The sequence below is a fragment of the Enhydra lutris genome, unplaced genomic scaffold (genome assembly GCF_002288905.1).
Source record: "Enhydra lutris kenyoni isolate GAN:26980312 unplaced genomic scaffold, ASM228890v2 scaffoldscaffold41, whole genome shotgun sequence".
In the NCBI taxonomy this organism is placed as follows: domain Eukaryota; kingdom Metazoa; phylum Chordata; class Mammalia; order Carnivora; family Mustelidae; genus Enhydra; species Enhydra lutris.
In genome coordinates this window covers 18,117,240-18,134,955 of record NW_019154125.1, presented here as the reverse complement: position 1 = coordinate 18,134,955, position 17,716 = coordinate 18,117,240, and the positions used below count along the sequence as shown (strand labels likewise).

General features: G+C 37.5%; 1 protein-coding gene across 2 annotated transcripts in view; it reads right to left on the bottom strand.

Annotated features, from left to right (window-relative positions):
• LOC111155445 (protein kinase, DNA-activated, catalytic polypeptide) overlaps positions 1 to 17,573 on the bottom strand; it is a 222,726-nt gene extending 205,153 nt beyond the window's left edge. The window contains exons 1-11 of one of the 2 annotated variants that reach the window (XM_022515606.1): positions 17,404 to 17,573; positions 15,634 to 15,710; positions 15,444 to 15,536; positions 13,275 to 13,349; positions 12,447 to 12,555; positions 11,772 to 11,884; positions 11,573 to 11,672; positions 4,941 to 4,996; positions 4,826 to 4,856; positions 4,101 to 4,258; positions 818 to 964 (exon numbers count right to left, since the gene is read on the bottom strand). In XM_022515606.1, the coding sequence (XP_022371314.1) occupies positions 818 to 964; positions 4,101 to 4,258; positions 4,826 to 4,856; positions 4,941 to 4,996; positions 11,573 to 11,672; positions 11,772 to 11,884; positions 12,447 to 12,555; positions 13,275 to 13,349; positions 15,444 to 15,536; positions 15,634 to 15,710; positions 17,404 to 17,557 (1,113 nt within the window). In that variant the 5' untranslated portion in view covers positions 17,558 to 17,573. The remainder of the gene's footprint in view (positions 1 to 817; positions 965 to 4,100; positions 4,259 to 4,825; positions 4,857 to 4,940; positions 4,997 to 11,572; positions 11,673 to 11,771; positions 11,885 to 12,446; positions 12,556 to 13,274; positions 13,350 to 15,443; positions 15,537 to 15,633; positions 15,711 to 17,403) is intronic. The other variant, XM_022515607.1, reaches the window with a different exon arrangement.
• Between the last annotated feature and the right edge of the window lie 143 nt (positions 17,574 to 17,716).

Sequence of the window (17,716 nt, the reverse complement as noted above, 5' to 3'; positions counted from 1 at the left end):
TGGGAACAGGGACTCTGCTCCCTGGAAAAAGGGAGTAGACACTGACGGGTAGCTCTTGTAGAGAGGTAGCAAGTAATTTATTCTGTAAGGTAGAAGTCGCAGAGATCCACTAAGAGGGAAATATCTATAGTTATTATCAATATTCTTTTTCTATGCTTATTTTGGTTTTTTAGAGAGGAGGAGGAGTGACAGAGAAGCGGGGAGAGGGAGAAAGAGAATCTTGGGCAGGTTCCACACCTAACACAGAGCCTAACATGGGGTTCCATCTCACAACCCTGAGATCATGACCTAAGCGGAAATCAAGGGTCAGACACTCAACTGACTGAGCCACCCAGGCACCCCATCCATATTCTTAAATACACTTCTGTCATAAGAACATCTCTTTCTAAAACACTGAGTGACACCAACTATAATTTTACTTCATAAATAAAGGATAGCATAGCACAGTAGAAAAAACATGGTGTTTCAAGTTTTCAGATTGGACCTTCGATCTAATCTAGCTTGAATTTACATCTTGGCTCTGTCAATTATTAACTGAGTGTCCTTTGACAATTACCTAATTTCTCTCTGTCTCAGTTTCCTCATTTGTAAACTGGAACAATAGTCCTAAAAGCCTGTAGGAGAGTTATGAAAATTTGAGATAGTATGTATACAGAATCCTAGTACATAGCTGGGATTGAATAAACAAGTTAACAACAAAACAAAGCAAGTAACAACAATATTGTCACAAGTGTGAGATGCTATTCAAAAATGCAATAAATTATATTCCTTTAAACACTCAAAATGAAACTAAAAAGAATAAATCAATGAGCCATACTCCTGCAAAAAGTCCATATCCACGAATTGCAATGGATAAATCTTTGCTGTTTGAATCCATGTTCCTGATGATTCCATAGAATTGCTCCATAAAGTACTGTAGCTTACTTTTATGCATTTCCGCATCTTTTGCCACCATAAAAGAAATCTGCAATTGCATAATATTTAGTTTTTAGAAATATTTAATAGCAAAACAAAGGAATCTATTAAAATGTAAAAAGGCTAGAATTATTTAATTAGATATTATCAATGCATTGTTATAATTCTACACAATCACTTTTATTGATAAAGAATTACGTTTCAATTTACTTAGTATGCATCAAGTTGAGAAAAGACACTCTCCTTATTACATGTGATGTATTTTTCCTAGAGAAAGGCACTGAAAGAGACCATGCCAATGCAGGAAGACATGCACAAAAACCAGGTTTTGAATTTAGGCTCCCCGATGAAGCAGAAAGCATAGTTAGAGCTTTTCTGTAACTCATAACATGGTGTAGAGTTGTGTAGTCCCAGCGGCTAGCGAGTTTAGAATTAAAAGACTCAATGTCTCAGTAGAGTAACACACAAAACAGAGCTCAGGACTTACAATCGGAAAGAAACACAAGCATCTCATCTTTCAAAAAAGTAAGCTACAAATTGTAAAGCTTGAATGAGGTGAGGCAAGGGAAAAAAGTACTCTGAGAAGCAAGCTGATCTCTATCTACCATACTGTGACAATAACCTAAATGTAAGAACTAATACAAACGTTCAAAAAATCATTCCTAATTTCAGCATAAAGACTGTCCACAAAGACAAGTAAGGAAAGAATCTAGATAATTATCAAAGGCAGAAAAAAGGTATCCACCTTTCACAGTCAACCTCCCAATATACATACCCTCAGCCTGCATGAAACCCCATTTATTTTAGAAGAATGGGGTATCATACATACTGCCTCAAAATTTCCTTCTTCACAAGTGTATCAGGAACATGTTCCTCAAGATGTTAGGAAACACCACCAACTTACTTAATCACAGAATAGCTTTTCACTTTATGAATATACTATAATGTTTATAATTTATAAATTGTTTCTAATTTTGATTATTATGTTTTCAGCAAACATTCTTTTTATGTATTATTATCAAATTGTTCTCTGCATATAGTAGCAAAAAGTTGCAAAGAATTATCCAACAGCAGAGGACAAATATAAATATGACTTAAATATAATTTTATCAGTTATGTTGCCATTACAAATTAATCATGCAGCTCTCAATGCACTATAAGGAAAACATATCCAACACAATGGAAAAATCATAAAGTCACAGAAATTATGAATATTCCTTGAGAAGAAATGAAATGAAAGGAGGTAAGGTGGGAGAGAAAGAAGGAGAGAGTAAGGAACAGAGAAAGAGAGGGGGAGGTCTAGGAGCAATGCTACTAAAATGGTGATTCTTTTTTTTTCCTTAATGGCAGGATTTCAGATTTTATAGTCTTCTTTGTACCCTTCTGCATTTTTTTGAATTCTATGCTGCTATCCTACAATATTTATAAGAACTTTATAGAAATCTATGAAAAATTTCTTTCCCTCAGAAACAATTTTTAAATTTACATACAATAGTCAAAATAATATTGGAAAAGAAAGAAGCTGGAAGACATCCACCACTTAATTTCAACACTTAACATAAAGCTAGAATAGCCAAGACCTTGAGGTACTGATGTAAGGACAGATGAATGGAACAAAATAGAGAGTCCTACCAAATAAACCTATCAATTGCTTTTTTGAAAAAGATACAGAGGTAAGTCACTGGGGAAAGAAGAGTCTTTTCAACAAATGATGCTCACGGCTAAAATTAGGAGGGAAAAATCAACTTCCAACCCTTACTTTATATTGTACACAAAAACCAATTCAAAATGGACTACAGACTATAAAACTGTAACTCTAAGACTTCTTGAAGAAAACTAGGAGAAAATCTCTATGACTATGAGATAGGCAAAAATTTCTTAGGACATGGAAAGGAAAACAGGTTGGAAAACTGGTAAACTGGACTTAAACTTTAAAACATCTGCTCTTTCAAAGATGCTGCTAAGAAAATATCTGCTTTTTCAAAGATGCCATAGAAATTATTTGCAATATTTTTAGAAAAAGACTTGTATCCCAATGATGTAGAGAACCCTCACAACTCATTTATAAAAAGACATACAACCTAATTTTAAAATAAGCAAAATATCTGAATGAATACCTCACAAAATATAAGAAGGCTACTAAATATAGGAAAAGAGATCATTATCAACAGTCACCATGGAAATTCAAATTATAACCACAGTAAGGTAACATCATACACCCATGAGAGAGATAAAATTAAAAAGACCAACAATACCTTGTGTTGATGAGGATATGGGCTGACAGAAACTCCCATGCAATGCTAGTGGGAATTAAACTGGTGCAACCAGCTTGAAAAGAGTTCAGCAGTTTCTTATAGTTTATTTCTACCGTATGACCCAGAAATTACACTTCTAGGCTTTTACCCAAGAAAAGTGAAAGCATATGTCCACAAACACACTTCATCACAATGTTCTTAACTATTTTAATTAAAATAGCCCCAAGTTGGAAACAATCCAAATGTCTATAAACATTCTGTGTATATCCCTGCAACGGGATACTGCAACAGTTCAGATAGGTCTTCATGGAATAGTTTGTAAATTTAACTCCATTTAACTGCCACAAACTTTTGGTGAATCTTAAAGAGTTTTCCAACAGAAACAACTCAACCAGCCTAACTCCGTAACACCTGGCCTAAACAGCAGGTATTTCTAGACACCTTTGAATGTTCAGACCCACAAGTACATTCCCTCTAGCATTCTCAATTCTACAATCACAACCTAACTAGATGGAAAATACACAAGGGCAAATGGATTCTTCTTTTTCTTGAAGTAAGGTGGAACACAAACATCTTAATATGACAGCGGGCCCTCACCTCTCAGGAAATGTTTCCTCACCCCCACATGGCTGCACCTGGCTCCAAAATCCCTGACTCCCCAGCCTTCCTTCCTTCTACCTCATCATTGCCGTATCTCATGCCCGTTAGACTCCCTCAGTCTTGGCTCTGTGGCTATGATCAGATCTGATATCTTCCTACCTTTCTTTCAGTCCTGATGCCACCCATGTGGCTGATTAATAATCAAGCTTTTTAATTTAAGTACTACAGAAGCTAATAGATCAACCTCTATTCATTTTTCAAATGTGCACGCACAAAACTGAAATTTAATTTTTTGCATGGAAAAAATACTTTTAAATAGAAGTTGAATACCTGTTTCAGAAAAGATTCCAGAGCTGAATGTGCAGCTTTTTTCAATTCTACATTTGTATGGCTACACCATTTTGACAATACTTCAAATAAAGAAACGTAGTTGTCCAGAAGGCAGGTGCTAAACTGAGATGCATGCAGGGTAAATAAGCATAAGCCAGCTGAAATTGCAAAAACCATGATATTTAAAATAGAACAATAGATAGCAAAATAAAAAACTAAGAAAGCTTTAAGTATATATAAAAACTAAAACTGTTCATGAAGATCCACTATCATTATACTATAATAACTTAGGGATCTTGATCAGAGTTCTAACACCACCAACCTTCATTTGAATCAATAGGCCAAGCTTTGCGCAGTGGTAGTATCGTAGCCAATGAGGTTTATCTGAGGTGCGATTATTAATAATTAAATCAATAGGCCAATGTCCCCCAAAACAAAGTTCGGGAGTAGGATCAGGGTTTAGATAAAGTCAGTATCAAACACTCTGGATCCCATAAAAGATGCTCTAAAGTAATTTTTTTTTTAAATCATGTATTCTAAGTGTGACCATCTAACCAGTTTGTACTCTAAAAAGAAAGTCTCCAAGAGCCTCCCTGTAAGTAACTGTACATGAAACATCAGAGACATTATCATGCATATGCTCACTCACAGTTTAAGCAAAAGTTTACTCAAGACATTAATTTAAAAATCTGAAATATTCCATCTTGTTAAATATACAATCTTACCTAAGGGTACCGCATATCTCTTCAGGTCAATCTATTTAAAAAAAAAAAATTTACCATCAATGTTCAACAATTTCAAGTCTCAGCAATGAAAGAATTAGAGTAATAATAATCCCACCTGGGGACGAATTGCCTTTAGTGCAAAATCAAAAATCTCCCTTGAAGTCTGGGGATCTGGGAAAAAAACAAAAAGAAGCCTCCATTACAAATCCCAACAGTATCATCTGACAAACCTCACAAATGCTTTACAACAAACAGCTTTATTTCATACAGCTCAAATGCAGGAATCACATCTTCTATCATTCATTTCAGCTGATGAGTTGCAAGCTATGACTGCTGAAGTTATTACCATAGTAAAGTAAGAAGAGAATGTGTAACAAGGACATGAGTTTCAATTCCACCTCATCACTTACAAGTTCTATTAGGTAATCTCTCAGGGCTTCAATTTTCTTATCTATAAAAAGGGACACTATATAGCCTCTTTGAGAATTGTATGGAGGATTATAGAAGGCCAAGCACATGATCATTATCCTTACGCTGCCAGGCTTTTATTTAGCACATAGTACACCAAATTACAAACATGAATAAAATATCATCTTTGACCTTAGTGAACTTGTCACCTAAAGATAAAACCGCTATGCAAGTATATCCCAAGACTCTTATCCTGACCTGACAGACATCACAATTATTTAACTGTCTCCCACCAGTATTCACTGCAGCTGTCCAGAAATTAAGCTTTACTCATCACTAAGTTCTCTACCCTTGTTAACAGTGACTTGCAAACAGCAGAGGCTCAAAAATTGTTTACTTTAATCTAAAGGACTGATATATTTAAAAACAGAGCCCAACTGGGAAAGAAGATAGAGGGAAAAGGGGTCAGAGGTCAGCATGTCTGTAGAATAATGCCATAAAAGAGATAACTTAAAAGCTCCTTGTATCTAATATAAGGAGAGGTTTCTTTTGGCTATTAGTATTCAAGGCAGGCTTTAAAGACAACGGCAGCATTGAGCTGGGCCTAAAAGAATGGGAACAAATTTAAAAAAAAAGGTCATTCTAATACTAATAGAAAGTGACTATGTAGACACAGGTGTACAGACTCAAGGGCATGAGGTACCTGCCAGCACACAGTTGGTTTAGAATGGGTGGACTCAGGTGAACACAGTGAGGTGCAGGAATGTAACGGCCTGAGCTCTCAGTAGTGGGAATGGACACTGCCTTCGTGACCTTTCCCAGATTCTGCCTCCCACTGTCTGTTATGTCCATCTCTGCTTTCTAGTGGACCATCTCGACAAGCATGCTCTTGTATTTACTTTTTTATTGTGGTAAAATATGTAATAGTATTTACCATGTTAACCATGTGTAAGTGTACAGTTCGGTGGGGTTAAATACATTTACATTGTTGTGTACTGACCACCATTATCTCTACCCAAAACATTTTCGTCATCCCCTACAGAAAGGCTGTACCCATTAAACATGAATTCTCCTGACCCCCAGCCCCTGGCAACCTTGATTCTACTTTCTGAACCTATAAACTTCCCTGTTCCTGCTACCTCATTCAGTATTTATACCTTTCTGACTGGCTTGCCACACTTAGCATAATGTCCTCTAATCCACATGTTGTAGCATAGGACAGTATTTCCTTCCTTTTTTAAGGCTGAGTAATATTCTGTTGAATGATATACTAACTTGTTTATCCATTCAACTGCTGATGGACACTTAGGTTATTACTCCCTTTTAACTATTATAGATAATATTGCTAGGAACATAAGTGTACAGATTCTGGTATTTACTTCTAAAAAACCTCTCTTATCACCTTGTCTCCCTTCAGCTATACATGTCTTTGGTCTCCTCTGTTAAGATTTCTCTAAAGGGTTTTCTGCAGATAGCCTCCACTTCCTCCCTTCCGTTCCACCTTGTCTTCCCCCTACTAAACCCTTAATCTGCTCTGTCCAGCTTGTCTTCTAACACTCAAATGAACCTTCGTGGACCCACACTGCAGTTGGGGCCACTCTGGTGGCTTTGCACTGAGACTCTACCCAGAGCAAAGCACATTACATCCTTGCCCCCTCTCTGCACCTGCTCCCCAGCTAAACTTGCTCACACCCACAGTTTCACATATTACCTCTATGCTGAAAACTTCCAAACTTGTATCTTAAAGTCTAATTTCTCCTGCAAGATCCAGTCTCACATATACAACTGTACCCTTAACATCTAAGCTGAGATATTGTACAGAATCTATGGCTAAACATGTCCAAAACAAAAGCCAGGTTTTGTCTGAAACCTGCCCCACCCAACTTAAACACCACTGCACCACACTCAAGAGCAAAGTTTCTCAATCCTGTACCAAAACAAATCTTACATCCAGTAGCAGTCAGGTATACCCCTGCAGAACATCAACTAGCCCAAACCTATTCATTAGAGAAAAAATACGGTTTCTCATTCCATTAGGAATAAAACTCTAGCTTGGAATGCCCTCACACACTGACCCCATATCCTGCGCAATCTCTCCCTAGGCACTCTCTGTGTGCCACTGTGCTCTAGACACGCCAGTTCTCTTGAACCCTTCTGACCACTGTGTGCTGGCTAGGCTTGAGGCCTGGGTACTTACTGGTCCCTTTACCTAGCATGCTCTTCTGAGCTCCTTCCCAGCTGTCTCCTTGCCATCCTGCAGACCTCCTTAGGTTCTTGTTGCCTCCTCACAAAGAACCAGGAGGCTACATATATTCTCTACCCTCTCCACACTCTGATATTCCTTTCACTGTACCCAACCTGTTTGCATCATTGAACCCTGAACTCTGTAATACCTTGTTCATCTATTTATTGTGTTTCCTCTACTAAACTGAGTTCATGACGGTAGGAATCTGATGATTCTGATCAATGAATCTAACACGTAATTCATCATTCTTTAGATAGAGGGCACCCAAGAAACACATACTGTATGAATGAAAACATTAGTATTAGTTTTTAGTGCTTGATGTCACAGGATTATGGGATGACAGGAAAACTATCAAAAAGTTTTACCACTTTTTGGTTATATGATTTACTACTGCTGTTGTAACTATCACAAAGTGGGTGGCTTAAAAAATATAAATTTGTTACTATAAAGTTCTGGAGATGAGAAATCTGAAATGGGTCTCACTGAGGTAAAATCAGGGTGTCAGTTATCATATGATCTCACCGATACGTGGAATTTGAGAAAGGATCATAGGGGAAGAAGGGGAAAAAATGAAATGGGATGAAACCAGAGAGGGAGACAAACCATAAGACACTCTTAATCTCAGGAAACTAAGGGTTGCTGGAGTGGAGAGCAGTGGGAGGGATAGGGTGGCTGGGTGATGGGACATTGGGGAGGGTATGTGCTATGGTGAGCGCTGTGAATTGTGTAAGACTGATGGATCATGGACCCGTACCCCTGAAACAAATAATACATTATATGTTAAAAAAAAGGGGGGGGTGTCAGCAGGGCTGTGTTCCTTTTCCACAGGGTTCAGGGGATTAGAATGAGGACATCACTAGGAGCCATTACTCTGCTACCACATCAGTTTTGTGACTTTGGGCAAGTAATGTCTTAGTTCTAGTTTCCTAATCTAGAAACATAGATATTATTACTCATCTTAGAGAGCTATTACTGGAATTTGCCTTGCAACTATTCTAGAATAGTCTTTAGCACATGGTAAATGAGCAAAAAGTGCTGTTATTTTTCTTAGACTATACGTGTTCACTGAATATCAATTAATACCAAACGCAAATACAAAGACAAATCAACAACATCACCTGCAAGCAGGTGCAAGTGACAGAAATAAACATAAAACCTGCTAAATTAAAAATACATCGTAGGAAGTACCGTAACAGAACACAGAAGCCAGAGGAAGTGATCTAAGAGAAATCATTAAAGTTTCAAATGGGTGTTCTGTGAGCAAGAACCTGATGAAATGGGAAGCTGGTAACAGAATATGGGACAGATGAGAGAGAAAACAAGAGACGAGAAATCACAGAGAGCTATTACAACATCCTTGGTAAGCAATAGAGGGATGAGTAAAAATATTAGGTTGAAACATGCTGTTTATGTAGGTCAAAAATCATTGGATGGTCACCTGGGTGGCTCAGTGGGTTATAGCCTCTGCCTTCAGCTCAGGTCATGATCCCAGAGTCCTGGGATTGAGCCTCACATCAGGCTCTCTGCTCGGCGGGAGCCTACTTCTCTTTCTCTCTGCCTGCCTCCCTGCCTACTTGTGATCTCTGTCAAATACATATATAAAATCTTTAAAAAAAAAAAAAATCAATGGATGTTGGAATATAAAAATACTGGATATTGGTATTTCATAAGTTTCAACTTAACTAAAGCAAACACACAGGAAGTAGAAAAATTTGGCAATTACTTGAATAGAAATGGTAAGAAATAGCAAATAGAGGATTTTTTGCCATTTAAAGAATCTTTTAGGGTTAAAAGTTTTCATTGCCTTTTAAAAAGAAATGAATTTCATAATGCATACAATGCCATCCTAGCTAGACTATCCTCTAAAACTTTAATTTTGAGATATTACAAGGAAACATTATAACTATAAAGAAAAGCATATTAAACAAACTTTAAAATTCATAGGCAAGAATCTGTATCCTAAGAATTACAAAATGTTGATGGAATAAATCAAAGAACAAATAAATAAACCTAAATAAACCTAAATAAATGGAGAGATAAATTGTATTTATGGATTGGAAAATTTAGCATAGCAAAGATGTCAGTTCTCTCCTGATTAATATACAGGTGTAATGCACGGACTATCAAAATTCAAGGAAAGTGTTTTGTAGACACAAACTTATTCTAGAATATACATGGAAAAGGATAGCACTTAAATGATTTCATGGGGCACCTAGGTGGCTCAGTCAGTAAACCCTCTGCCTTTGGCTCAGGTCATAATCCTGGGGTCCTGGGATCGAGCCCCAGTCAGGCTCCCTGCTCAAGGGGTGGTCTGCTTCTCCCTCTGCCTCTCCTTTTCCCCCTGCCCCCACCGGTTGTGCTCCCTCTCTCTTGCTCTCTCTACCAAATAAATAAATATTTTAAAAAATAAGTAAATAAATTATTTCAACGGCAGTTCTTTTGGGGACACCTGGGTGGTTCAGTCGGTGAAGTGTCTGCCTTTGGCTCAGGACATGATCCCAGGGTCCTGGGACTGAGTTCCACATCAGGCTCCTTACTCAGTGGGGAGCCTGCTTCTCCCTCTGCCTGCCACTCCCCCTGCTTGTGCGTGCTCTCTCTCTGACAAATAAATGAATAAAATCTTAAAAAAACAAACAAACAAAAAGCAGTTCTTTTGAAAAAGAATAAAATAGGAGGGCTTTACTCGACATTAATGCTTACTGTATAATTATAGTCAAAAAGATAGTGTGCTGTTGGCAGAGGGATATATACATAGACCAATGGAACAGAATAGAGAACTTGAGAAATAGAACAAACACAAATATACACCCCAAGTAAATTTTTACATAGGCACATAAACAATTCAAAAGTGATTTGGCAATGATTTCATGGACATGACAAAAACACGGCAACAAAAGAAAAAATAGATAGACTTCATCAAAATAAAAAACCTTTACACATCAAAGGACATAAAGGCAAACTTTAAAATGGGAGAAAACACTCACACATCACGTATTTGGTAAGGAATTGATAAACGAATACCTAAAGAACTCCTACAACTCAAAACAAAGTCAAATGATCCCATTAAAAAATTGGGCAAAGAACTTAAATTACATTTCTCCAAAGAAAATATGTAAATAGCCAATAAGCACATGAAAAGCCACTCAACATCACTAGTCATAAGGAAAATGAAATGAAAACCACAATGATATACCACTTCACACCCATTATGATGGCTATTATCAAAAACAAGAAAATATCAAGTATTGGCAAGAATATGGAGTAACTGGAATCCTTATGCATTGTTGGTGAGAATATAAAATTGTTGTAGCTGCTCTGGAAAACAACATGGCAAAATTTAAACACAGAATTAGCATATAATCCAGTGATTCCACTTCTGGGCATATCCCTCAAAAAACAAAAGCAGGAACTCCAACAGATATTCGCAGTTGCTAGCAGCACACTCACAAGTCAAAAAGAAGTGGTTTGGGGTGGATGGAGGGCTGTGGTAGGGAAGAAAGGTGGCTGTGGCTATAAAAGGATAGCTGGAGGGCTTATGGTGATGGTGTTTAGTATCTTGACTATGGTCGTTCATACACAAATCTGTACATGATAAAACTGCAGAGAATGAAATACATGCAAAGGTGTACACATAAAACTAGTGAAATGTGGACAAGGTTGGTAGATTTACCAATATCAATACCCTGGTCATGCTATTGTACTAGTTATAATAGAGGTCATCACTGCAGAAAGTGGGTAAAGGACAAAGGAACCTCTCCATATTATTTGTCACAACTGTGTGTGATTCCACAACTGGCTTAAAAGTCCAAAAAAATAAATAGGCAATTCATTTTAGAATTACAGTTTTTTTTTTTTAAGATTTTATTTATTTATTTGACAGACAGAGATCACAAGTAGGCAGAGAGGCAGGCAGAGAGAGAGAGGGGAGAAGCAGGCTCCCTACTGAGCAGAGAGCCCAATGCAGGGCTCGATCCCAGGACTCTGGGACCACGACCTGAGCCGAAAGCAGAGGCTTTAACCCACTGAGCCATCCAGGCACCCCTAGAATTACAGTTTTTGAACTAAGAAGAAAATCAACTGAAGTCAAACAATACCTTCTTCCATGGATTTGGTGAAGTTACACATGAGTGAAGACAAGCCCTTCAGACACCCTGCCAGAACAGGCAGTTTGGGCTCTCTTATTGCTGATGTCATCTTAAAAAAAAAAAAAGAGAGAGTTTTAAAGAAGCTCTCGTTAAAGGCAAAAAACACAAGCAAATCTTTGGGAGCACAGGAGCATACAGTTCGCCATACCTGGGTTTTAAGTTCACCCAGAAAAGCCCGGAACAGTTTTTCTGAATTATTTATCATTTCACTAGGATGAACTTCACCTAATACTCCCAGAAGCTCATATATTTTTTCCAAAACTGAAAAATAAATTTTAGATAAGGCCAAAAATTACATTTAAATAAACAAAAATGTATGAACAACAAAATTACAGAATATTTAGTTCAAAAGTATTTTCATAATAAGACATAGGAAATATCTAGTTTTATGTATCAGAATCTTTCCTGATAAATTTTATGCCAATCTACTATCATAAACTAAGTTACATTTGATATGTGTTGTGAGTTTTCTTTTTCTTTTTTTTTGGTGAGCTTTCTACTTAAAGAAATCATTTCATGGGGCACCTGGCTGGCTCAGTCAGTAGAGCTGTCAACTCTTAATCTCAGGGTCATGGATTCACACTGGGTGTGAAGCCTACTTAAAATAAAATAAAATAAAATAAATCATTTCATAAAGATTAAACTTTCAGAAGCAGAAGTATTCACATGTTTTTGTCAATTTTCATTTGGGTTTGTTTTCAGCAAAAAGGATTCATCTGTAAAACATATAAATGCTTTAGTAGAGAAAAACATTAAGTTTTACACTAATTTTTTAAAGTCAATTTGTTAAAATACTTAAAAATAACATTTGAATGCATCTCACCTGTATCCTGTACTTTTGTTTTCGATGCGAGTTCTCCATAGAATTTGCTAAATAACTCTCCAATTCTAAATTCATCCATGAGTCTAGAACTTCTTAAAATCCGAAGTAACTAAAATAATACAAACTAGCATTGTCTAAACAAGAAAAGAATGACAAGGCTTCCTCTTCTGCACTGTTTCTATACAATAAAGCTCCAGAATCTTGTGTCTCTAGGGGATTTCCTTGGCCTCTTGTCACTCCTATCTAGCCTGATTATTTGGGAGGTGGAGGCTGAGGCAGGTGGTAGAAGACAGGGGGATACCAAGGGAAAGAGGCTATAGACTTAAGTTTACCTTCCCAAGAAACCAATAATATGACTAGAACCATTCTCTCCGAGGCACTTAAGACAAGGAATAACAAACCTAAATGAATTCTAAAATAGAGATGCAATAAAAGAGATGCATCTGAAAGATAAAACAGGTGAGAGTGAACACCCAAGAAGCACTTAAATACAACATACAGGCCCATTTTCATGGTACGGTTTAGGAAAGAACTCAAAGCTACAATGATGTGGATCCTGGCAACTCTTAGAAGCCTTAGTTTTTAAGAGTCAGGGTAATGATTTTTCCTCTTAATTCCCCTCACTACTCAAAATCCTTCCTCTGCTACCCAGAATAGACTGAGAGCAAAAGACCACGGTATTAATAGGTGATGGTCAGAAAATCTTGTCCGTACATCAAAGTGACTAAAGCTTAGCCTCCAACATCTCTCACTCAAAACTCTTAATTTTCTGCTTTTTAAGTTATATGCTTAATATGAAATACATGTACTTAGAAATAATAAAATTACCTTAATAAGAAGATCCAGGGCTGGGATTTTACATTTAGCAGCTTTATCCTTTGTGTAAACACTGGTACAAGTATTCTAGGTTTTAAAAGGAGAGATACCAAAATCATCAGTAACATCTTAGTTCTTCACAAGAGCTAAAAATTCATCTCTGAGAGGAGCAATACCTATATATAACCTACTACAATTTAGTATTCATCTGTTAAAAGTGTAATATTAAGACTGTGGACTCTGAAAAACAATCTGAGGGTTTTGGAGGGGGGGCGGTGGGAGGCTGGGTGAGCCTGATGGTGGATATTATGAAGGGCAAGTATTGCATGGAACACTGGGTGTGGTGCATAAACAATGAATTCTGTAACATTGAAAAGAAATTTAAAAAATAAATAAAAATTTTTTAAAAATTTTAAAAAAGAAAAGTATAACATTAGAGTATATAAACACACAGATTAAAAATTACTGACTATATTTATGTAGTAGGTTATGGTAATAATATCAATAATAATCACAAAACACAAAGTAAAGAGACACTGAGCAGGATTAAAAACAAAAAAAGTTATGCCTCCTTGCATACTTTCCATAGCACTTGTTGCCATATATCAAGAAAGCAAGCATGAAAAAATTTAAAAAGGTAACTAAAGCAATTCAAAGAAGAATGGTTGGGACTCCACAGTAGAATAGTTCAGTCTAGAAGGAGGCCACTTGGCTCTAAGTTTTGGGTGAAGTTTCTTAACTCTAAGTCTTATTTTTAAGCTTAATGAGATTAAAAATACCTACCTCAAAGAGGTTTAGTAAAATTAAGAAAGAAACTGTACCATGAAAATCTTTGTAAAATATAAAGCGCTCTACAAATGCTAGTTACTCCTACTGTTGAAGCAATTTTTTAAAATACAGTTGACTCTTAAACAGCACAGGTTGGAACTGTACAAGTCTACTTATCTCCACTTATACCTAGATTTTTTTCGATACAGTAAGGTACTGTAAATATATTTTCTCCTATGACTTCCTGAATAACATTTTCTTCTCTAGCTGACCCAAGTATAAAAATAAAATCCATAATACACAGAACATACAAGACATGTGCTAATCAACTATTTATGTTTATCAGTAAAGCTTCCAGTCAATAGTAGGCTACTGACAGTTAACTTTCTGGGCAGTCATAAGTCAAATACATGGATTTTCAACTGCATGCAGCGGGTCAATGCCGCTAACCCCCTGTTGCTCAACGTTCAACTGTGTTAGGATTCCAAACCAGAAAGGCTAGAAATCAATAAAAGATAAAATTAAAATCTATTCAAAAAAGATTGATGATTATTACATCATATATTAAGGCTAATTGTAATCAATAAAGTAACTTCTTATAAATTACCCCAGACTGAATATATACTTCTTCATCAAATCTTAGCATCCAAGAACTAGAAGTAATTTGGGGCCAATAAAAACAACTTAACTTATGCCACTTGTTGAAAGCAAAACAAGTCTGAGAAAGAACTACTTAAATTATTACTACTAGTTCCACAGTAAATTATGAGGCCACCTGGGGAAGACAAATGGAAAGAGTACGGGAGGCACAAGAAAGGCAAACTTCCAACTGCTGCCAAAGGGCACGTAGGAAGAACATGAAATAAGAATCTTATCCTGCAGAATTCTTTAACATTGTTTATTAGTGTTTCAAAACTTCCCCACAATTCAAAAAACCCAATTTATTATGACTTTTTACAAAAGACATTATTTATCCTATGTGCAAAAAGTTATCAAAGTAGTTTTTTTTTTTTTTAAAGATTTTATTTATTTATTTGTCAGAGAGAGAGAGGGAGAGAGAGCGAGCACAGGCAGACAGAATGGCAGGCAGAGGCAGAGGGAGAAGCAGGCTCCCTGATGAGCAAGGAGCCCGATGTGGGACTCGATCCCAGGACGTTGGGATCATGACCTGAGCCGAAGGCAGCTGCTTAACCAACTGAGCCACCCAGGCGTCCCTCAAAGTAGTTTTTGACAAGGGCCTTACCTTATTAAATCTGAAAAGAATAACCTACTTCATTATTAGCCCACAATCAAGCACAAATAAATAATACTCCTTGATGAGAAAAGAGAAATAAAATATAAACCCAAGTTTAACTTACAGCATAAGTTAAAATCAATGTCAGTATATAATGAGATACGTTTTTTTCTCCTTACCTTAATTTCTAGAGAATAAGGTGTGATCTTCTGGCCAATTTTTTCTAAGAAAATGCATAAAAATTTTAAGACTTCTTCTCTACAATCACGAAACTGTAACAAAAGAAATAAACACAGTAAATATGGGCAAGAAGAGTCACTCCAACATAAAGGAGTGTACAAGAAAAGGAAAACGAAATCTTCAACTTACTTCATCAATGCTAAGTGACTTCCGAACAAACACAAGCAAACCAAAATCTTTGGAAAAAATTAAGGAAGTCTGTAATGCTGGACAAAAAAAAAAAAAAAAGTTAGAGAGCTACTAAGAAGCACTCCATAAACCCACCCTAAATGGGCTGCATATTTCTCAATTCAGCCTTTTAAGCATTTAAACACTAACTTAAGGCTTCTGCATTTAAACAAGGAAAACAGGAAACTATAGGTGATATTCCACTGGGATGACGCAGGCAGAATAATGGCCCCAAAGATACCTGAGCCCAAATCCCAATATCACACCTGTGAATACACTAACTTTACATGGAAAAAGGACATTAAGGCTGCAAATGGAATTAAGGTTACTAATCAGTTTATTAAGGAAAAGGGGGGGATTATCCTGGATTATAGATGGGTCCAATATAATCACATGGGCCCTTACCAGTGGAGGAGAGAGTAAGAAAAATGGAAAGAGAATAGGAGAGAAGAGAGATTTCAAGCACAGAAGTTACTAGACCCATAGTTGCTGGCTTTGAAGACGGAGCCCATGACTCAAGAAATGTGGGTGGCTCCTACAAGCAGGGAACATCATGAAGGAAAAGGGATTTTAGTCCTATAATTTGCAAAGAACAGAATTCTGCCAACCTGAATGAAAAAGGAAATGGATTCTACATGAGATCCTTTAGAAAGTGAAGTGACCTGCCAGAAGCCTTGGTTTTAGTTTGGTGAGACCCCTGTTGGGCTTCTCACTACAGAATTACAAGATTATTAAATCTATGTTGTTTTAAACTACTACGCTTGTGGTATTTGTTACTGCAGCAATAGAAAACTAATACAGTCCTCTATAATCTTCCACCTGAGAAAACATATACTAAACATTCAGAATAAACTTGGAGCTACTTTATAAACGAGTTAACTAAAGGAACAAAAAAGGAATTCTAACTTAGAAACTCAGACTAAGGGCGCTTCGGTGGCTCACTCGGTTAAGCATGGGACTCAATTTTGTCTGAGGTCATGATTTTATGGTCTGTGAGATGGAACCAGACCTGGGGCTCCATGCTCAGCAGGGAATCTACTTGAGATATTCTCTCTCTTTCTCTGCCCCTTCCCCTCTCTAAAAACAAAACAAAACAAAACAAAAAAACCTTGAGACCAGAAGGCATTTACATTTAGTTTTTTTTTTAATTTATTTCCCCATTAGTAATATATCCTTGACAATATATAGGTACTAGACAGCACTAGAAGTTTTCATGCAATGATATATTTTAAAAGTGCTGAAAAGAGGCACTTTTACTACAAAGGAGCGAAAGATTCTCATTCAGGGACTGCTAAAAAAAAGTTAAAAGAACTGCTGGGCTATAAGTTACATTTCTGCAATGCTTCTCAGAAGTAGGAACAGCAAACGTAAGAGTCGGGAAAAGGTACTGGAGGATTTAGGCGCTTTCTAAAAAGGTGAAAGAAAATACTTTCCTTTTCCATCTGCCTCCTTTGCATAGAAATGATTGCCAAATTTAGGGTATTTTCGCCAACATTACTTTTAAAGCATCTTTACTCTGCTAAGAAAACATGTAGCATGACAAACCACTTTTTATACACAACCACGGAAATTCCGACAGTCCAGAATCAAAGGACTGGACTTTTTCAAAACACTGTTAGATAAACCCGCTAGGAGAGAAAACTCTAGGCTGTTAGGCCCCCACATCACTCGGAAACCCCAAACGCGCACGCGCATTGGTACCCTCCTCCGCGCGTCGGGGACAGTACCCACCCAGCACCGCGGGGCCGGAGCTCAGCACGCACTCCTGTCCCAGGCCCCGGATCAGCTGATAACTGGCCATCGCCGCACTGCAGCGGTCCCCGGCAGACAAGGACTCCTGCAGCTGCAGTAGGGAGGCCCGCACGTCTGACGCGGAGTCAGCCATCACGGCCAAACCCAGCACTGCGCGTGAGCACACCCCGTCCGGGTCCCGAAATGCCGTGGGGCTCGGAGGCGGGGCTCGCGGGTTGGGGGCGGGGTTCTCAGGGCAGGGGCGGTGCTCGCGGTGGCGGGAAACTTCGGGGAGACCCTGAAAGGAGTGGTC